The sequence below is a fragment of the Daucus carota genome, chromosome 2 (assembly GCF_001625215.2).
Source record: "Daucus carota subsp. sativus chromosome 2, DH1 v3.0, whole genome shotgun sequence".
NCBI classification, from domain to species: Eukaryota; Viridiplantae; Streptophyta; class Magnoliopsida; order Apiales; family Apiaceae; genus Daucus; species Daucus carota.
In genome coordinates this window covers 29375840-29399223 of record NC_030382.2, presented here as the reverse complement: position 1 = coordinate 29399223, position 23384 = coordinate 29375840, and the positions used below count along the sequence as shown (strand labels likewise).

General features: G+C 33.8%; 2 protein-coding genes and 2 long non-coding RNA genes across 4 annotated transcripts; 1 reads left to right on the top strand and 3 right to left on the bottom strand.

Annotated features, from left to right (window-relative positions):
* The first annotated feature begins 448 nt into the window (after positions 1 to 448).
* Positions 449 to 4400, top strand: LOC108206345 (uncharacterized). Its single transcript, XR_001804090.2, has 7 exons — positions 449 to 900; positions 2766 to 3368; positions 3452 to 3545; positions 3640 to 3718; positions 3800 to 3911; positions 4005 to 4095; positions 4207 to 4400. It is a non-coding gene; the product is annotated as an uncharacterized LOC108206345 (long non-coding RNA).
* Positions 4401 to 5056: 656 nt separating this feature from the next.
* LOC108207309 (uncharacterized) lies at positions 5057 to 5936 on the bottom strand. The gene is made up of 3 exons (XR_010288512.1): positions 5800 to 5936; positions 5293 to 5469; positions 5057 to 5196 (listed from the first exon to the last, which is right to left on the bottom strand). It is a non-coding gene; the product is annotated as an uncharacterized LOC108207309 (long non-coding RNA).
* Positions 5937 to 13770: 7834 nt separating this feature from the next.
* Positions 13771 to 18909, bottom strand: LOC108206800 (uncharacterized). The gene is made up of 4 exons (XM_017377211.2): positions 18651 to 18909; positions 18324 to 18461; positions 14118 to 14309; positions 13771 to 14038 (listed from the first exon to the last, which is right to left on the bottom strand). The coding sequence occupies exons 1-3, from the start codon at positions 18777 to 18779 to the stop codon at positions 14127 to 14129; spliced, it is 450 nt and encodes a 149-aa protein (XP_017232700.1). The 5' UTR covers positions 18780 to 18909; the 3' UTR covers positions 13771 to 14038; positions 14118 to 14126.
* Positions 18910 to 22608: 3699 nt separating this feature from the next.
* Positions 22609 to 23318, bottom strand: LOC108208009 (uncharacterized). Its single transcript, XM_017378478.2, has one exon. The coding sequence runs from the start codon at positions 23246 to 23248 to the stop codon at positions 22700 to 22702; it is 549 nt and encodes a 182-aa protein (XP_017233967.1). The 5' UTR covers positions 23249 to 23318; the 3' UTR covers positions 22609 to 22699.
* Between the last annotated feature and the right edge of the window lie 66 nt (positions 23319 to 23384).

Genomic DNA, 23384 nt, shown 5'->3' with positions numbered 1-23384 from the left:
TGTATTGTACAAACAAACTCAAATTAATATAAACTATCACTAGTACAAAAGTGACTTTTGGAGTCGCACTTTTAGTGTCGGTTAAGTAGAGGACCGACACGCTTGATACCAATCAGTGTCGGTTATTTGGTATGCCGACGTTGTTGCTATTTTTTCACCACTTTTAGCATCGGTTTAGTCACTTAACCGACGCTGTTTATACACCAATAGTGTCGGTCATTTGAATGTCGACGCTATTGATCACTATATTCGATACAAAGGTGTCGGCTGTTGGAATGCCGACGCTATTGATCACTCTATAATGTCGGTTCCCTCTCTAACCGACGCTACTTGTTATCATTTTGTTTTGGTCATGCTTTAACCGACGCTGTAAAAGAGGCAATACTGTCGGTGTTCATTTAACCAACGTAAGAAGTGTTTATATTTTTTAAAAAACAAAATTCTAGATTAATTAAACCCCCGCTGCTCACTAAACCTGACTCTAAACTCTACTTCGACATTTCGCGCGACTACATACTCCCTTGTCTCTCCGCATCCTGACCCTCGCTGAAAATCTCCATCGCTGGGTTCAATTGTTAATTCGCTGCTGGGTTTTCTCAGGTTGTTATTTGGGTTTTCTTGCTGGGCTGATTTCACCCATTCCTCATCGCTAAATCCACTGTATCGTCACCAACAACCCGCTATATCGTCAGCAATTTAGGGGTTTCTCTCACCTTCACCAGCAACTGTGATTCTCTCGTTTCCGCTGGGTTTTCTTGCTGGGTTGCTTTCAATTTAGGGGTTTCTCTCTCGGCTGCTTTCAATTCAGGGGTTTATCTCTCGGCTGCTTTCAATTTAGGGGTTTTCTCGTTGGGCTGCTACTAGTGGTGGGTTCAAGGTTTAAGAGCTTTGTTATTCCAGGTTTTCTTCTCGTTTAACTTCTTGTTTAAGATTTGGGTTTTTTATCCTCCCCGATTTATTTAACTTTGGCTGAGATTGTTGTGTTTCTTTTGTTCTCTGCTGAAAATCTGACAAAAACACCATAGTTTATTTAGCAAAATCTCTTCATATATTGTTCTAATTATTTTGTTAAGGAAAGTGTTAGATATCCTAGTATATATGCAAGCATTCACCTGTAAAGGACTAATATTGTGTTTGGTTGGGGAGAATGGAAAGGAATAAGTAAAAATACTTGAAACTAATCATTTGGATGTGCTTGAGTAATTTAGGATTAAGGCTAGATTGACTTGAAAGACCAGTACAAAACCACAAGACACAGTAAAACAAATTTAGAATAGTTGGGTGATTTCGATCTTGTGCTGTTTTAATAAGAAGAATGATGCACAGTCAGCTCCTTGATCAAGATACAAACCTCGTCCACTATTGTAGCACTTCTGTGGGGGACAGGGAGTGGAGCACCGTCGTAATAGATTAGCATCTTAACAGGTTACTTGCACAAAGTATCAGAATAAAATAGAATTCATTAAAGATAATACTTTTTCTGATCAGGGAAAAAAATTTAGATTTTGTTCATGTTCTCTATTTTCTTTCCTGAGCACAAATTTTAAAAATTATGAATGGTATTTTTGCAGTTATTTTTAAAAGTCGATAATTTTGTATATATTGGGTTTTATTTTAAAATGTTCTGAGTATAAGTTTAGTGATTATGGTGTTGTGTAGTTTTCAATTCTAATTTTTGGCAGTAGAAGTGTTTTTGTCTCTCTGTACTATGACATTGTCATCTTGTTTGGCTTCTAATTATAACAGAACAAAACAAAACTTAGTCAAAAACTTTGTATACATACAATGCTTAAACATCTAAAACTAATCAATATGTTTAAGCAAGAGAAAACTACAGCATTAAAATTGGTTTGGCTTTAGACTCACATGTGAAAACAGCACAAACACTATTGTAATATCAAGATACAAGCCTCGAACACTATTGTAAATTTAATTAATAAATTTACAATCAAATAAATATATATAATTAAATATAATTTATGATAAATAAATTCTTTTCATTTTATAATACTTTTCATTTGGTATTGCTGTGGACATCTAACATATATAGGTGCTTAAAATAGGTACACGTCCAAAGAAATTTTTGATGAATAATAGAATTTTCAGTAATGTTTAATTATATAACCACTAGACTGATACACTATGACATCAAGTCACCGAAATAGTTCAAGCAGTTTACCTTGTCTCTATTTTTCCTTTTAACTTTCAGTTTATAGCTTGGAAGTATATGTGTATTTTTGATTGAGGATTTTACTATGTTATTTCTGAGTAAGCTGGGTTGCACCAGGGAAGGGACATGGAAACACACCATCTATGTGTTTTTCTGTGTTTCATTACAGTTTGGAGTATTATAACACGAAGTCAGTTATTATGGTTTCAAGTATAGCTATCACAGTCAAATATCTATAACTTGAGCAAACCTGTGATCCTAAACCAAACCGGTCAAAAATAAAGTCTATGATCTTGGTATAAACCAAAACCAGAAATGTGGTTCTGTTTCATGGATTTAGACCATATTGCTAGCTCTAGTTATTTTGTTAGTATTATATACTCTAGCATATGTGTTCAGTCGTGCGACATATACAAATACAGTAGTACATATAATGGTCATCTATAACTTATATATGTACTTAATTAATTAATTAATTAAATTGTGGAGTTTAAAATAATAAATATTTTAAAAAACTTTATGTAATGTCTTATTTTGTTCATAAACACCACCATTAATTTAATACTTGCTGACCTTTGTTTTACACATTCTATAGAGATAGATAATGGATCGTCTTACCTGGATGTGCAAAATTTCACGGGTTGCGCATGAATATGTTACTGGCGTTAATGAGTTCATTGCATGTGCGGTGGAATATTTGAAGAGGAAAGGAGAAGAGAGGATCACATGTCCATGTCGTGATTGTTATAATTTGAAAAAATATCCTAATGTTGATACAGTTCGTGAACATTTATTTCGGCGTGGTTTTATGGCTGATTATATTAAGTGGATTTGGCATGGGGAGGGAATACACTCTGAGAATACCGAGACATATAGTGGAAATCATGAAAGTAATGGAGATAAAATGCCTTCAAAAGAAGAAGATGATGCAGAAAACGACAGGGTCGATGAGATGATCCATGACGTTGAAGATATTCTAATGCACCAGCCGGAAGTTCTTGAAAATTTGGTGGACGATTCCAAAAAACTTTTATATCCTGGGTGCAATAATTAATTTACCAGGTTATCGACAACCTTAAAGTTGTGTAAGCTCAAAGTAAAAAATGGGTGGAGTGACAAGAGTTTCACATAAATGCTCAAACTTCTAGCAGAAATGCTTCCAAGATAAACGTTATATCATAGCACCTTACATCCAAGAGTAAGAACAAAATCATTTTTAATTAGAATTGTATTGTTATATGATGTAGTCCTATCTAATTATATATGTTTGTATTATTGTAGTGACCACTGGATGTTGCTCCTTTTTTGTCTTAATGAAAGTGCTATCTGCGTGTTTGATTCATTGAAAAAAGAAAGGAAGAATACCTGCACGAATGTATGTTATATATAAGTTCAAGTTTCATGTTCTGTAATGTAATGTATGTATTCTAGTTCTATAAGTGATTTGATGACATATATGTATTTTACAGGACATTCAAATTATACGTGTCTCAAAGTGGACTGAGGAACAATAGAAAAGAATTTATATGGCATCACACTGAGGTTCAGGTATAACTTTCTGTTGTTTAAATTATTTTCTTCCTCATTTATTTAATTATTACTTACTAAATTTTGTTTATCTATGTATAGTGTCCTCAACAGGTAGGAGGTACAGAATGTGGATTTTTTGTCATGAGGTACATGTATGACATAGTCATGCTTTCTCAGAAAAATTCTAACACGAACTGGGAAGTGGGAAGTGGTAAGAGAAACAACTCAAACACTATTTTACAAGTTTAAAGCTCGAGTTTTATTTTTGAAATATGTTATCTCTTATATTTGGTATACTTGGCAGGTTCTTGGTTCTAGGAGTTATGGCAAAAAGGAAATCAATGAGATTCGAGAGATTTGGGCTCAGTTTTTTACTCTTGAATGTCTCTAGTCGGGTAATTTGTTGAAGTACATGTAAATAATTCATATTCTCAATTCATGATTTCTCGAAGAGTGATTTTCAATATGCTTTATGTACTTACATAAACTATTTTGATTCATGACAGATGGCGATTAATGCAAAAACGGGAGTGCAGAAAAAGGAGCTTCAAGAAAGCGGAGTTAGTTGAGAGATTTTTATGCTCTAAGATGTTTAATGTAACTGACTTAATTTCTAGAGAGATTGTAATTAATATTGTACTCTTTCTAATGTAAACAATCTTTTTAATTTATTATAATATAATTTTTGAGCTATATTAAATTTTGGGTGTATTGTATTTATAATTTTGAGCTATTAGTTTTTGAATATTGAATTTATGATGAAACAGGTTTATAATTGATGGGTTTAGTAGGTATAAAAAAAATCTAAAAAAAGAAAAATTAAAAATACCAAAAGCGTCGGTTAAGTAGAAAAAACAGCCGCTGCCATATCAACAGCAAAGGCGTCGGCATTCTAAAAAATTGACGCAGATGGCACCACTTTAAGCGTCGGCATTCTAAAAGACCGACGCTGTTGTCAAGACAATAGCGTCGGCATTTTAGAAGACCGACGCTGTTGGTCTTGACCTATAGCGACGGCAATTTAGAAGACCGACGCTTTTGTACTGACTTATAGCGTCGGCAATCTAGAAGACCGACGCTGTTGGTTCACCATCAGCGACGCTAGGTTAACCGACGCTGTAGGTCTAGACCTACAGCGTCTCCTACATTTGCAGCGTCTTCTACATTTGCTACGCCTGTTGACCGACGCCTTAGGGCTATTTTGACCGACGCTGAAAGTCATTTTTGCACTAGTGTATAGAAGTTAATATAAATCAGTGCATATTACATATTATTAAAGACTTTCATTGTGTCTAAAATATTTCGTCTAGTAGCATACCGTGATACTAGTGTTGCAAAAGAACCGGTGTGGGGAGTCTGGGGATCTGTATTTTTCATCTTCATTCAGGATGGTCGCATATACATCAATGACAGCAGTTGATATTTTTTCATTGAATTGAAAAGTTTTAATCTGGTAGCTCATGCAAATTACATCCTCCCAGAAGAAAATAATTTGGCTGCAGTAACATTATATTATTCATACTTAAAAGCACTGCATAGATTTAGTAATGACGTATTTTTTAATTTAATCAAATATGTTAGTGAAAACATACGTTGCATCTGATGTATCTGCTGTGATCCAATTCCACACCTCCTCCTCTGCCTTTGTAATCTTTTGCTTGTTGAAGTCAATTGTGCGATCAAGAAATGGTGATTTTTTGGAGTCTCCGACCTTTACCTCTCTCCTCAGTCTTCCTGGATTATATTCAGTGTCACCTTCTCTTTCAAATCTATCAAAATCAATACGTTCACCACCCAATGTTAGATCACCAAGAAAATCATCGAGATCAAACATTTTGTTATATGCTCTATCGTATTTTGGAAGCGCTAAAATATCAATGGTTTTCCAGTCCTTGTTCGTGTAGTAAGGCCATTCTGGGTCTCTGTCACTCTCTGGTTCAATTCTGTTTTTCAAAATATGTTATTGTCACTTGAATTATATTTTAATGATAACTAGAATAGAAGAGAATGACATATGATAAATAAGAATATTGAATCATACAATTATCAAAGTAAACAATCACAAAAATTACATTATATTCTAAGTGTTGTTATAATACCTTTGTTGTTCTTCTTCTTCCTGACTTTGTGGTTGATACATTTTCGCAAATTTGTCTTCATACAGCTTCAGGTTATGGTTGTTTGGGAAGAGGTCATTTGCCAGCTTCAAGTTGTTTTTGCATTTTTGATACACAAATTCCAATTCTTTGATGTCTTTATCAACTTGTGTCATCATTTCATAGTTTCAAAGACATAATAACATTATTCAAAACTTTATATAATTACACAAGATAAACTAGATTTTATAGAATTATAAAAAAAAAAGATTTGTACCTCTTCAGTGATAATTTCATTATCTTCATACGTGTACTTAATATCTCTCGCCACAGACATGATTCCAGAATAAGTTTCATCTTCCTTGAAAACTTGTGGAATCATTTCTACTCCCCTTAAGGTTTCTTTTGGTGTTTTAAAATTCTCACCTTCTTGAAATATCTGTAAGAGAAGACATATTTATGTTGTTAATAAAAGCATAAGATTGATGCAGTTTAATAATCAATTAAATCGAGCATACTTTGGAAGCACAAAATTACTATTGTACTATAGAACATAATTAAAATAAATCCAAATAAATTAAAATAATCTTTAGAGAATAGAATTGAGAAGTTTACATCCACAAATTCTTCAGCTGGTAACTTTCCTTTGTTTTTCAAAATTGCAGCCTCCTCATTTTCATGATTTACATCCTATATTTTCAAAGTTCAATAACATATGAAAATTGTAGTTTACTTATCACATATGTTTATATTGAGAATGTAGTTTATGATGTGTTTGTCATTCTTACCTGCTGCCTATGTTCTTCAGCTGATACATTTCTAGTACTCTGTCTCTCTCCAGTGTTTGAAATGTGCAATGGTCCAACCTGAAATGTATTTCAAAAACAAAATTTAATCATAATCTTTCAAAGAAATCGGTTGAGAATTATATTAATTGGACAAATGAACCTACAATTTCTCCTCTCATAAATGTTCCATCAATGGATTCACTTCTGTTTCTATTTTCAATCATTGAATCCCTCCAACCAATGAATACAGGCCTTGTCCTTTCTGCTCTATATTCAGTATGGACGCTTCGGTCAAGGTAGAAGAACTGCAAACATTGTTAGTTAAAATCAATGCACAATAGAAATTAAGGACAAGTATGAATTATTAATATTATATGTTTACTTACAAGGAGGAACACTAGTGAACCAGTGTAGTACTTTTTCTGAGGATCATCCCACCATTCCTCATGAGTAGATCGAAGAGATTCAACCACAAGCTTGCACCAATTGTAGTGGCTTGCGTTTTCAAACTCGTCTTCAAATCCCAAAACATCTTGACAAACGAAAGAGCTGTTGTTTGTGTATACAAACAGATTCATCATTAGAATCATGAAGTTTTGTTTGAAATGAAGATCCACCACTCTTGATCTTGTTATCGCCTCATACACGGTCAACTCTGTGATTCTATTTCCATCTTTGTCAGGAAATTGTGCCCTCCATCTAGAGAATTTGTCTCTATTAACTTTGCCTTTTTTGAAACAGATTTCTTTCTCTCCCTTTGGCAGCCCAAGGGTATCAGCCACATCTTGCTCTGTGATCTTCACCCTTTGTTTACTGAAGATCATCTCATCTTCGGTCAAATCATACCACCAAATTATATTCACACACATTGAGTGCGGAACTTTTCTCATTGCAAATGATAAGAGAGGGCCAAATCCCGCTTCAGTCACCCATTTTTTCTGATCTTCTGTCAATGCCTGGATAGCATCGGTGAAGGTTTTCGGGTAGGCACGTAACAATATCTTATTTGGCATGTCTGTTTCAGGATTTCTTCTGTTCTCAGTTGGTTCCTCTTCTTCTGTTTCTTCTTCTTCTTCTTTGACATTTTTTCGTTTCTTGGCTCTTTTCATTTTGACCTAATATCATCCAGATTAAAGGAAAATATTTAGTATTTGAATTACACATATCAAAAGATAGACAGGTTCCAAATGTGTGCACATATATGAAAGAGTGTTCCTAATATATGAAGTGAAACAAGAAATAGAATGTTGAATAATAAACTTATTTACCGGACTTGAAGCTTTTCTCTTCTTTTTCTTAGGCTTAGTTGTTTTCTTGCTTTTACCATCTTCAATAAAATCATCTTCATCAGCCTTGTCTTCATCCAGATTTTCTTCATCCTCATTACCATCAACTACAGCAATCACGACTGGTTCAGCTTCTTCTTCTGTAGAATTTCTTTCATCTTCTTCTGCAGCATCTTTTGTCTCATCCTTGGCGTAATCATTAGGACTTTTCTTTGCTTCAATGAGCCTAGGTGATTTTCTTTGTTCCCCTGATTTGATTTTAAATTTGATTGTCTTTTTCTTTTTGACAACATCAGCCTCGATCTTTGATTCTTCAATTACTGGCAAAGGGGATGGCTTATTGCCTACAGGGAGACATATTTAAAGAACAACATTATGTTTCTTTAAAGCAATTTGCAATAAACAAAGTTCTAAAGAATATAAACTTAACAAAGTGGAGAATTCCTTACATTGAGTTATTTTCTGCTCTTCTTGTGAGCTTTCTGGGGTGTATGATACCAGTGGAGGGAGGGCATCATTAGATCTGAATAGATCATGTGATGGCGTTGTTTGCAGCATATCATTATTCACATTCTCAATTTTTTGAATGCTACTTCCTTCACCATCTTTCTTTTTATCTGTAGTTGTGTCAGATAAACTACAATCCTTTTCTTTCTCTGATGTCAAGTCTTCATAAAATTTTTGAAATTCATCCTTATCAAACCAATCTTCAGTCATCTGTTACAACAGACAAGTTTTTAACACATCATTTTATTTTATAAATCATTACACAGATTAGGAACATATAGATTACAGAAAGCCAATAAATAAGAACTTACAAATCCTGGATAATCCTTAGAAATGTCAAATTGATAAGGACAAGCAGTGAGGAATTTGAACATGTAAAACAACATGTAATAACCACATTTAGTCCCATCTTCTTGTTGTGGAATTGATGGTATGTTGTATGGTATATTGAAGATTTCCTCAGCAGATTCTCTTCGATTTCCAGATTCATATAAATGAAACACAAACCTGAAGTTTGCATCATATCAAATTTTATGTTACAATATAATATTTATATATAAGAAATAATTAAACTATAATTAGTAGTTAATATAAGATATTACTCTCTTAATCTTGGTTCAAGTCTTGTAGCTTCACCGATTTGAAGCGAGTCCAATAAGAACATGCATGGACTATTTGTTTCAGAATTCATATCCTCGCCAATGTTGCATATAATGAGCATGTTCCAGTGATTTCTGTCATGAACAAATATAAATTTATTAGAATTGGTTTGAAGAATGTTTAGTACATATCTAACATCATGTTGTTAATTTACTTACGATTGGCACATTGGAATGAAGACATATCTGCTTGAGAACACTTTATGTCTTGATACCCATTTTTTCAGTTTTTTAACTGATTTTTCAGTCAAATAGCTTCGAAAAGATAAAGGATGGTAATACCACCGAGACATCCTAAAACACTTTAATTAATTTATGCAAATAAATAAATAAAGTATTAGAATGATTGTGCTGTCATATGACCCAGAGGCAGAGCCAGTATAATTTTATATGATCCACTTTGAGTTATTCCTTAAGAGATACACTTTGAGTTAAAATATGGAAAGAGCAAATAGCTTTAAAGTTGTACTCTAAATATGTGCCTGTAAACAATGTTCCATACAATTATAACATGAAACAATGACTAAATGTCACACAAGCTTAAGTGATACTAAATGGATAAAACAGGACAACTTGTTTTATTTTACAGTGAAACTCCTCATATTTCAATTTAGTCAACTAACATTTCATAATCCGGATGTAAAAACTCAGCTCAGCTACTGAATACTGGAAACTTAGTTCTATTTAAGAATATGTTTAGTGAGAAGAATTTTTTATGGCAAGGTTATTTTGATCATCCAACCTATCTTCCACAAATGAAGCTTGCGTGGAACTAAAGGACAACAAAAGGTTTTTATGTTTAGTGCTAAATTGGAATACACGCTTTGATATTGCAATCAGAATTGCTCGAGGAATGATATATCTTTATTCTAATATACAACAAATTTGACAAACTTGTAATATATTCTACTGTGGAAGATAAAACTCTATGTACTATAAACAATGATTTTATTCTAATATACAACAAATTTGACAAACTTGTAATATATTCTACTGTGGAAGATAAAACTCTATGTACTATAAACAATGATTTTATTCTAATGTAGCACAAACATCATGAAATTGTAATATGTTCTACTACAGATGCAAAATAATGAAAAATACTCTATAAACTTAATAAACATGCTCTGTTTTATGAAAATGATATTATTCTAATATAGAATAATCAGAATTACATCTATTGTGGAACATATGTATTTCGAACATTGCTAAATCACCTACTGTAGAACAATAATAAACATTCTATTGTATATTGTATATTATTCTAATTCACAACATTCTATTGTAGAATATAAAATTATGAAGAGTTCGCCGGAATTTTACTGACCTATTCGGCGGAGCATCTTCTAAGCTATCAATACTGCTCTAAATCACCTGAAACAAACCAAAACAGCTTCGATTAGCTTCGATTATTTTGAAACCCTAATTTATCAAAACAAAATTGAATCGAATTGCTTCGATTCGCTTCTGAACCTTCGGTTTGATAGATAAAGAAGCTCGATTCGTTGTTTCGAGCTTGTTTCTGAGCTTCGTCGTTCGAATCTCTCAAGCTGTGTAGTTGCTGTGTGTGTGAAGCTCTCAGTGTGAAGTTTCCGTGTGTATAGGTCCAGTGTGTGTATAGCTCCTCTGTGTGTATAGTTGCCAAATTAAATTTAGATCCAACTGTTTTAACATGTATTTAATATGCTTAATCACAGCCGTTAGTTTTTTTTAATATCAACGGTTCAGATCGAGTGTACTATATAACTCCATATAAGGTGCCCTCCCTAGATTGCTACCCTATATATATATATATATATATATATATATATATATATATATATATATATATATATATATATATATATATATATATATATATATATATATATATATATATATATATATATATATATAGCATTGCTCAAAGAAGAACTCTCTTAAAAAAAGAACAAAGAAGAACAATTTAGAATTTAATATAGAATCTCATCTAAAACTTGAACTAAACTCTAATTTTAAGCTAATTAAACTTTTATTATGAATAATAATTAACTGTATCTATCATATTTAACAATATATATGAATTAAAAATAACATGATTCTATGTTATATTAATCGTGCAAAACATACATATATGATTCTATTCTAGATTCTGCTCTGGATTTTATAATATTTCATATTAATAATTTAGATGAGTTTGGATTTTAGATTTTATATATTGAGTTTAATTGGTGTTTAACTATGTAATTATGGTCTTGCCAAATATTTTCTGTGATAAATAAGGTGTTATTATAGTGTTTTGTGATGTTTTTTTTAAAGTGTTTTTTTTGGAGTGCAACCCATATATATTAGTTTAGGATTTAGTAAATATAATCGTCCAACTCACTAAAATAAAATAATTTTTTCAACAAAATTGCATATCTAATATTGGATGGGATTTTTGTCAAATGTGAGTGACTTTATGTGGTCAAGGATGTTAATAACGATACGATTGAGTCTTCGTGTTAGAGGACACGCCTTTAGATGTTGTAACCTCCCAGAAAAATATATTGCTTGTAAGGTCTAGTTGCATAAGAATTTATATGAGAAGAGTGATGTATATCGGAAGGGCACGTCCTCCGAGAGTACAATTTTTGAAGAAGAAGAAGTCTTATGAGAGCCATTTAGATGATAAGAATATGGAAGAGCCCTTCCCTTTCATCATAGAAAATGCGGCTAAATTTAATCACAAGTTTCGACGGGTCTTTTTTTTTCGAACGTAAACGATTGATATTAAAAGTAGTCGAATTAAGTCGGTCAGACCAATTAAAAGTGACCTTATGTGGTTGAAAATAAGCGCAGTCAAAAAAACACGATCAAAAATATATTTAATTGTGATCGGGCATTTTGGCCACTTGAATTTACTCCCTCAAGTTCTCCCCGGCCATTATTTTGGTCAAAAATGTTTCGTGGCGAGAAATTTGTCGCATTTTTCAATTGAAAATGTTCACAATAATGTTGGTCCCTTTCGGCTTTCGATTTGTCAACCTTATTTAGTCAAAAATAAATTTTTGGACAGAAACCGATCGAAAAAAGTAATTTAACTTGGTCTCGTTAATTATATTTTTTCGACTGGTTTTGGTCGATATTATAATTTCGACTGTTTTTAGTCGCTTACACATTTTCGATCGTTTTTAGTCAAAATTAGCTGCAAAAAGTGAGATATTCAACCATCTTTCTTTTCCGATAACCGTTGTTTCCTATATTACTTCTTCCTCTTACCCCCATTTACTTTCTTTTTGTCTCTTTCTTTTTTTTTCTCAGACTTATGATATGAAACTTATGATTTTCGTATGAAATCTTTATAAAACATCAAGTAAATAATTTTTTAGTCATTAACAACTTATATATGCATGTGTTTATCAATTATTGTAATAGTAGAATTTTTTTTACATATATATGAAATTTTCATATTTCCATAGTTGTGAAATGTTTGCACATAATTGTAGCATATTTTTATTAGTGTATTTGTGTTGAAATGCATTCAAATAAATTCAATGTATATATATATTAATCTGATCGTAGTTTAATTAGTCATGATCGGTTTAATGAGTCAAGATATTTAAGAGACTAATACCAAAATAGTATTGATAATTTCATTAAATTTGCTTGTGAGAATCTTCGTGGAAGAAATGGCGGGCTTGTTAGGTGTTCATATGGAAATTGTAAAAACAAGCATCACAAGACTCGTATTATTATCAAACTTGATTTGTATCGATACAGTATGATATACTGGTATACTACATGAACTGCACATGGAGAGAAAATGGCAGAAGAAAAGGTCGAAATGAGTAATAACATGTTGGTGATGTGAATGATGATATCATGATATGTATTAGGACGCCTATGATATGTTAAGAGATTGTGGGAGACGAATAGGTATTGTGAGCATATGTAGGATGAACTAAATCCAGTGGCAAAAGAATTTTGCAAGATGATTCATAGTGCTTCATAACCAATTTATCCAACTAATGTCAACTATACAATCGTTGAGTTCGTTTATTTCAACAAGTATAATTGCACTAACAATGATTTTGATGAGTTACTTAAGCTCATTGGATCACTCTTTCTTGTCATTCATAAACCTATTCAAACCTATTATACTATGTAAAATATACTTAAGAGATTGAATTTGAGATATGAAAAAATTAATGCTTGTGAAGATGATTGTATGCTATTTTACACGGAAAACAACGAGAAGACGCGTTGTGATATATAATGAAAGTTGATACAAGGAATTAAAAATCATAGCAAAAAAATAGAGAAAAAGATCCTACGAAAGGTCTTGTGCTATTTTCTTCTCACCCTTAGATTGCAACATTTGTTCATGACTGGGAAGACTGCAAAATATATGAGTTGGAATCATGACAGAAATGTGGTTGAAAGTGAATTAAGTCATCCAACCGAAAAAAATGAATGTAAACAATCTAATCGTAGATTTTCAAAGGAGATTCGAAATGTGAGACTCGGATTTTGTACTGACGGATTTGATCCCTTTCATAATACACATGCGAGAGACCATACAATATGACCCGTGATGATTGTTGTTTACAACCTTTCCTTGGCTTTGTGCACGAAGGCTCCATACATATTTATGCCTCTTCTTATTGTTAAGTCTAAAGATCCGACAAAAGACTTGTTGTTTGCTGTCTTACATGTTATTGAAAAGACTGATTTTGTTCCAAGATACAACATTCATGGTGCAGGAAGGGAACATATCAAATCACATTGATGTACATATCAATTAGCAAATAAAAAAATAGAACATATCATCCAAATATCCTGCAAAGATGCGTTATTGGAAAAAATATTCTCCGTCCTAACATCATTCACATTATGATTAGGAAGCTTATCAAATTAAGTGCCACCAGATAGGAGGCAGAATCAAAAACTAACAATTTAACAACTGAAAACAAAAGTATGAAGTTCAAAGTAACTTTGCAGATGGCTCTTGCATCAATCAAACCTTGATCTTTAAAAGTCACTGCAGAAATATCAAGTTTCTCACTTGTTATGAGTAGAGAAAAGGGGAGATGTCACTGTGTGTAGACTCTACACATTACCTGATAGTTCTACTCATTGATGGAAAGAGAAGTCTTCAATCGTCGAACAAGATGAGGCAACGTATTAATACTATCTTGGACCGATTGGTCTACACATGACTCTAAATCATTGGTGGCATCAGTTTTGATTTTTTGGAGTTTGGTGGACTCAAATTTGTCTTGGCAGACCATCAGAGACCTGTTTAACCTTTCCTGCAAAACAATCCAACATGTATCAATTTACATTCTAATTTGGGTAAAACCTTTAAAATATAAATGTGCCACAACAGTAGAATCAATGGTTACATTCCATTAATCTATTAAGCCTAACAGAACGACCACCGGTACCAGAGGTCACTTGGAACTGACCAAAATAAAATTTTCATGAATTATGCAGCATACATAATACAATATTAATTAATAATATCTTATATATATATATATATATATATATATATAGGGTTGGGTTCTAGGGAGAACCTCCCTATCAAGAGACTCGATATACCACTATCCAGACCATTAATTATTTATAATTTTATTATAATCAAATAATTCTACTATAATGGCAATATTCTGTGAATATTCTGAAATATACGTGATTCTAGGGTTGATATAATTGATCAGAATCTTTATATTTTTAGCAACTAAACAGATACGTATACATATGATATGTATAATTTATATAGACATCTCATTACACAGTTAATATAAACAGATAGTGGAGAAGAAAGATAAGATTCTCCTAATATGTAAAACTATACATTGAACTGATGTGTTCGTTCGACAAATTTGGTCTGACTTATAAATTCAAATTCTGATTAGATTAGAGTTTTATTATTTAACTTATGATCAAGATTCTTGATGGTCGTTGTTTCTTATTGTTGATTGCTGCAAAGGGAGTTGTGTTAGGGTGCTAGTACAAGGTGTTTATTTATCATATACGTCAAAAGGAAAATGCTAGGTACCCCAAAAAAATCCGAAAATAGTTTCCAAATTCGACATGGCATCTTCTTATTGGACGTGTTATCAATAAATGAAAATGGACCTCTAGCATTCACATTAATATCACCAATAAATCATCCTATACTGACCTCCACGCCACATCATTTGGGAAAATAATTTGGGGTACTTAGCACTAATCATGTCATAAACTAGTTTGCGGATCCTTGCATATTAGGATCATTTAGATTTTATTACTTCAAATCATATGTGCCAAAAAAACTATGTGAAGAAGACATTTACAGAACATGTTTGAATTGATTGTTAATTCATGTTTTACTCCCATTGATTCTTTTATGTAATTAAAATATATTGGAATTAAGGAGGGTTCGTGATAGACCAGAGAAAAAACTTATCTTTGTTCTAGTTATTCTATTATACATAGTTTTAGTTTTATTGTGACCTGACACCATTAATTGATAGTTTATTTTATTTTTTATTTATAGATATTTCCACAGTTCTGGATAATTTTCATGGTAGACCTGATATGATACTGAAGAAGACATGGCTGCATTTACGTGTGTCTTACGTTTAGTCTGTGCATGATTCTTTTACTTAAAAAACAGATCTGTCAGCGCTTTCTTTGGTTCAAGTTTATCATGTTTCATTTCAGTTGCAGCGCCGTCAGATTGGCATGTCTTCTGTTAAAATTATTTATCGAGGTTTGACACTAAAGTGGCCTCCTTGGTCAAAATTTACTTGATATGTTATAACCAGCAGTAATATATTTTTACTTGCATTTTTGTTTCTTTTTGTGTGTCTAATTTTGATTGTTACAAAGTTTTGTATGTCTAGACTGTTAAGGCCTTGAACTATATTGTTGAGCAATGAATATATGTAAATTATGTTAATTCACAGCATAAATTTGTTAGATTTGAGCTTCTTGAATTTGATTTGAATGAATTTCACTATGGAAAATTAAGCATTTTGGCAGTTTTGTGCTAATACGTTAATATGTTTGTGTCTTTTGAATATATTGATGCAGTTTTGTGAAATTCTGTCATTACATTTTATGAATTTATCACTGTTTCTGAAAATTGAGTCCTAGTGTTTCTTCTTTGTTTGTTTATAGATTATTTATGCCAAGTGTTTAGTTATGTTGAACTGGAAGCAAGATTTTGAAGAATCAACATTGAAATTCACAGAAGGTTTTTATGTGTGTTTCACGTTTAATCTGTGTGATTTGTTTACTTAAGATACAGATCTGCTGGCACCTCATTCGGTTCAAGTTTATCACGTTTCATTTCAGTTGCAGTGGCATCAAATTGGTTTGTACTCTGTTAAAATTATATATTGAGGATTTCACACTAAAGTGGCCTCAATCTTTGGCCCTTTTTTACTCCTGGCGCTTCACCCTTTGTATTACAAAATATTTTCTATTTTTGATGAAATTGTAACTAGCTTCTGTTGTGGAATAGTCTGCTTTTAGAAGATGATAATATTACCAAGCTTCTTATGGTAGTGTCATGTCAAGTCATAAATTATTACCACCATTTAATATTCTCCAGGGTAAAAAATATCATCATCATCATTATTATTATTATTATGTTAACTATTATAATTATTGTATTTTTTGGAAAAGAACATTTATCAACTCTTGTGGGACTTGAGGAGTATTTTACATTCACAACATGATATAATCCTTTTATTAGCAGCAAAGTAATTCTTTATATGAAGTACTGATTTGGCCTTGTATTCGCCCGTGAGTGCAGTCGATTAAAGAAGTGAACTTTCAACTGTTACGTAGTGTGCCCATATCTGGCATCTGTTTCGTGCGGTAAGCTGCGAGAATGAGTGGTACTCCAAATAAGAAGTTGCATGAGGATGTTGGAACTTGGAGGTCATCCCTCCACATTGAAATACGGCCACATGAGACAAAGCACTCACTTGAAGAATTCGCTTATTACCCAAGGTTGATTTGAAGAGGTTAAAGAGGATAAAGACTGGAAAAGGAAGTAACGAAAGCACCGTAAACCAGGAAAAAGGATAAAGAAAGAAGCGATCCCAGTAGTAACTTGTAACTAGGTAACATTAGTAATGAGGGCTAAAAATTCGTATGCAACGCGAAAGAAGCTTAAAAGTTTGATTGGGAGAGAAAGCATTTTCCTAAAGACAAGGATACGTTTGAGGGAGAAAAAGATCATACGAATAGATACACATGGAATGGAGCTGATAGAGAGATTCCACAAAAAAAAATGTCAGATATCTTTAGCAGAGTTTTTGGATCAGGATACTACAGTAGTAGACCATAAGAAACAAAAAGATCCTCATGGCTGGAGGCAGACTGAGAGCTGATAAAGAAGCTAAAGGCTAGTAATAAAAAAACGATGTTCATATGATAGAAGACCGAGCTAAAAAGAGCAGCAGATGTTATGATAGACTCAGATGATGGAAGTGTGGATGGAGAAGTTGAAAGAGAAAGAGATGCTTTCAGCTATCGAGTTCAGCAGCGTAAGAGGATGTTACGCCTACAGGGGCAGTCCGTTGGCAAAGTGGGTCCTCGTTCGAAGCCTCGTGCTCAAGAGAAAAAAGGGTACTTTATTCTTGTAATTTTATTCAGTTATAGTTTATATCTAGTAGAGTATTATATAAGAATCGACTTCAAGCCATGTGATGAAAGGTCAAGAACTTCAAAGAAAGATGAAGATGAACCATTCCAATTGGACTACAACTTGCAAGGGATAAATAATTCACCTTTTGCTTCTTCTGATCCTCAATAACTAGACTTTATCAAAAATAATATATTTGCTCCATTCGCTTATGAACCAAGCACCCTTTGACATTGGCCATATGAAGCGAAAATGATGTACTTGATTCTTTGCTTTTAATCTTGTTTTAATTGTCATAATTCTGTGTTATAACTTATAACTTTTTTTGGTTAGTGCTTGTTATGACATCATTAGCCTTACCATAATACTTGATAATAACACTATTAGTAGATTGATATTGATATACATCACAGAAGACAGGTTAAAATTGACTTGATTTTCTTGAATAACTTGTTATTTCAACCACAAAAAGTGTTCTCGTAAGAAAAATGCCTATTTTCATATTACTTAATGTGATGTCGGTCGTTATCTAACTCGATACTGCTTAATGTATTATAGTTAACTTTTAAATTAATATAGGCAAACAAATAGATCGTTAAACAGTACACATGATTTACAGGTAGCAAATATGAGCAAAAAATTGAAAGAGGAAGAGGTAAACATAAAAAGGAAAAGAAACCTGAAACTTGGCCATCTCGTCTTCGACAAGACGCTGAGCCGCAACAACGGGAGCACTGCAATTTTCAACGCACCTTCCTATGTCTTCCTGACTTTTGGTTTTGTCAAAGCATTCATATGCACACTTAAAATACGCTTGCTACAATAAAAACAACATCCATAAATAATATATAACGGGAGAGAGATGGAGAGAGAGACAGGGAGAGAGAGAGGGAGGGAGAGGGAGAGGGAGAGAGAGAGAGGGAGGGAGGGAGGGAGAGAGGGGGAGAGAGAGAGAGAGAGAGAGAGAGAGAGAGAGAGAGGGTTAAGTTCATAAGTTAGTGATAACCTGAAGAGTAAAATTGACATGGTCTTGAACGGAAGAGAGGTGTGATTGAGCAGCAGAATTAACTTGGTTAAGCTTCTGCCTCAATCTCTCTGTAACAATTCGTTCCTCCGCTGCTGCTATGTGATCCATCTCTCTTTACAATCACAGTTTATAGTGTTTTCTGGATTTGGGGTTTGGTGGTTGCTGCCGCTGTACAACTACTGTGTATTCTTGTGGGTTTAAGGGTTTGGCTTTCTTTTCCACCAAGTCCCACCGTCAATTTTTTTCTTAAATCGATATATCTCATTTAAACTTTTTGTTAAAAAAAAAGGTCCTCGGTCGTTCTAAAAGTCCTATTTATTGAAATTTTTTTGATTAATATTTGGTTATTTTTAAAAATTATTTAATTAAATTATTGATTATATTTTATTTTAACTAAATTCTCCAATTTATTAATTACACTCGAATTAATTTCGATTAACGATTTCTACAATAATTATCCTTCATAATAATAAAATAGACAATTAAAAATATTAAATAACATTGTTTTCATAAATATTAATAACAAAAATTCATTTATTATAATTATAATTATTATTATATTATCCAAATTAAAAAAAATATGTCATAATTGTTGATTTAATGATCGTCAAAATCTCATAAAACTGGCCCGCAAGGGTTGGTTCAGCTGGTTAAAGAGAGGACATGTATCCTCTTGGTCACAGGTTCGACTCCCGAAGGGAGCAGAGTTCACGTAGTTTACAGGCTATTGCGTGAGCTCGTGGGTTTACCCAGTGCGCACCCGAAGGGTAGCGGCTGCGGGTACCCACGTTAAAAAAAAAAAAAAAAAAAAAAAATCTGATCAGATAACAGGATATCGTTACCGTCTGAAAATGGTTAGAATGTGTAACTTATATATGAGTGTCATGATGGCAAGAATATCACTGTCTTATCATATTATCTGTGAAAATCAAGACTGAAGAATGAAGTGAAATTTATCAGTTTGTGAATTCATCAGATTGTGATAATTTTTGTGTACCACAGGCTCCAGCAGAATGAAGTGAAGAGTGGAAGCTGCTTGATGCCTGTACCAACCCCAATAAATGGATCTAACAGGCTCTACCTGCTCTGTTCTCGCAGTGTTTTTTGGCTTTAGTTGTCAATCTTCAAGTTGTATACTATGGAAATGTACTTAATTGGTCCTTTCACCTTGTTTAGTTTCTAATATCAATTGACTCCATCCTAAAGGAGATGGACTGTCACGAGGCGTTTCTGTCAGCACCGGCTGGTCAATATTCTCAACTGGAATATCTCTCTTGTACAAAGAAGTTCAACATGGTTTTTGTTCATATCAAGCCGTTTTTAGCCATCCTCTTTTACTTGAAGTGCACTTACCAGTCACCAAACTAATAATTTCCACGAAGATTGTGCTCAAGTATATCCTATTGAGAGCGAAAGCCATGAAAAAAAAGTGGAGAGTGATTTCAAGCCTTTTGGAGCCTCACTGTAGATGAATTCCATTAGGCCAACAAAAATAAGCATATCTGCTATTCCAAATACCTCGTACTGGTATGAAAGTCAGAAGAGGCTAATGCGCTTGTTATGGTTCACAAATTCATTCCTTCGTTTTACTTCTACAAGTCCGGCTATTTTCATACAAATGGCTGAGAAAATTAGCCCAACACCAACCCCCTTTGGAGATGGCCTGTCAGTTTTCTAAACACGGGGACAAGGAAAACTTCATATATTGGTACGAGAATGCACATAAACAATAGAGGAATAACAGGAATAGAGGCTGCTGGGATATCAAAACTGCCAACTTTTGAGTCCATTATAGGGTGCCCTGCCGGATGGAAAAAGTTTGTAACTGAGCTAAACATGTGTTCATTCGTGTGGTAATAGGCATCGTTCTTGTGAGGATCTTTACTTCAACTTGAGTGACTAATCTAGTAACCTGATCCAAATAACAGTCAGTTTTGTCTGTTAATTCACTGCAGTTTCAATTCATCGGCAAACAGCATAAAATAGTCCAGTTCACTGTCCAAAAAAAGGACCTTGTTTAAGATTTCAATGTAGCTAGGCACTCTTGAATGCATCTTTCCCACTTTCTCGCGTTGTATGTTAAAACTGTGTATTTCGTGTTTACAATTCTCTAAAATAGTAGGCTTAATGACCTTTTAACCCTCAAAGTTTGGAGGGTTGTTCCGAGTCAGCCTCGATGTTCTAACTCGTTCGATTCAACCCTCCAAGTTTCTCGAATGTACCTTTTAACCCTTATACCGGTATGATTTAAAAAAACGGTATAAATCGGAGGGTAAAGTAGACAAATCCTAATTAGGGTAAACTTTGGGCATAAGGGTTAAAAGGTACAACCCTCCAAACTTTGAGGGCTAAATGGTAAACACTTATATTTGTTTCTTCAACTCATGCATTCAAACATCTATTCCTCTTGTTACACTGGCTCCAATCACAAACGAAATGAAGATGTCCTATTACTATACTATGCTGCTATTGATTATTGTATGTGTTTCAACAAGCCCCAATGGAATTTGTCGGGCTGATTCGACAGATGGATTTACTCGTCTGCCATTAAACGATGATAATATAAAGATGCAGAAACCATACAACGAACCACTTGATGATCGTTACAGTTTTGATGATGGAGTTCGTAAATTGTGGGTACAACTAATGACAAGCCTTACAAACAGGGGAGCCCAACCAGATCACGGACAGAAGTTTGGATTAATGTACCATCTTCTTGCTTTTTGTTTAAAAATCTGAATTGATATGATTTTGTCACACTATTTAAAAAGTCACAGTAGTTGCATTTGCATCGGATTTTTATTCTAACGGGAATGGGATTTGATGAATACTATAATAGCTTGGTATATTTATTTTTTTTGCAGGTTACTCCTCTGAAATTTGGCAATTCGAAGGCTATCAATACGTGCCAAAGGGAACTTCTGGGGTCACAATTATGCAAATTCACTGTGCGCGACAGGAAGCTACCACGCTACAATCATTACTCGCGGTTGGTTAGGAGCAGCGTCAGGGGAAGGAAGTATTATAAGTTTGATGTGATTTAGCAAGACCTGTATGATAAATGGTTCAGGGTGAATGTGATCCATAATACTTTAGCATGAAAACGAGGAGAACTGAGGAGTTGAATTAAGCTTGGAAGTTTGAGTTAAACTAGTTATTTCCTTTTATCCTACTCGGATTTAATTAAGCAAGATCAGATGTTAAAGGACCAACTTTACTAAACGTTAAGACTTTAGTAGGAGTCACTAAATGCATCTAAAACCATTAACATTAGAATTTTCTCACGTAACAAATTAAATTACTCAGACAAACACAAAAGTTAAATCAGGATTATTTTTGTCAGGCAAGAATGAAAGCACACAAACACATTTCATGATTATATCTAGGCTTAATGACCTTTTAACCCTCTTATTATACAAAATCTTAAGGAATATAGCGGACTCGTTAGTTTAAGAACCACGACGAACATGTGGATTTTTGTGCTTCTTTGTGATTGAAGCCACTGTAACAAGAGGAATAGATGTTTGAATGCATGAGTTGATGAAGCAAATATAAGTGTTTACCTTTTAGCCCTCAAAGTTTGGAGGGTTGTACCTTTTAACCCTTATGCCCTCAAAGTTTACCCACATTAGGATTTGTCTACTTTACCCTCCGATTTATACCGGTTTTTTAAATCATACCGGTATAAGGGTTAAAAGGTACATTCGGGAAACTTGGAGGGTTAAATCGAACGAGTTAAAACATCGAGGCTGACTCGGAACAACCCTCCAAACTTTGAGGGTTAAAAGGTCATTAAGCCAAAATAGTAACCAATTAACTGCTCTAAAGTAGAAACCTAAATTTGATTTAAAAATGCAGCGCTAAATTCTGATTTCAAAATCACGTCTGTCTCCTAAAAAATTTAAGAGAACAATGAAGGAAACTACAAAGAATTGGCTTGACACAAAAGAAAGAGTGACATTACAAAGAATGAAACAATAAACGAAATGCTCATATGCAATGAGCTTCAACAACATATATAGATACTCCTAAACTTGGAAAGGCCAAGGCCAATCACTAGAATCTTCATGCTCAACTTTCCCATTCGCCGCGCTCCTTCCACCATTCCCTCCTTGCACAAACTCACGGTACCTAAACACGAATGCCAGCCCCAAAACCAGCCACTCCAGGCAAAATATAAGCACGCACAAACTCCCTTCCAATTTTAGTATCACACCGCCATCTTCCTCCCTCACATAGGACTTGAGATTGCCCAAAAAGCTCGACGTTGATGAGAATATGACAACTGCAACAGAGCCTTGGAATATAGCCGTTACAACGGTGGTTATCAGATGGGCTGCGTACCACTTGTTGGAGCCCGCTGAGGCTGCCGTGCAGCCCGTGACAGCGCCTCCGATTGTGAGGATGTGGAGGAGAATGAGGAGGAAACCGCACCAGGAAGGTAAGAGACGCAGAGAGAGTGTGAGGAAAATGCAGCTTGAGGCTGCGCCAAGCACAGTGTAGTTGCTTAGGAGGAAGATTTTGTGCTGCCATTCGGGGATTGATTGCGAGGGGGTTTGGATCGACAGACCACCCATTGTTTCGATTTTGTGTATTGTTTGTAAAGATGATGATGATGTTGAGAAAATATGTTGAGGTTTCTACATGTCAATGTGTAGTTATAGTATAAATCTAGGATATATGACCGTTGGTCTTTAACGGCTAGCTGCGTAA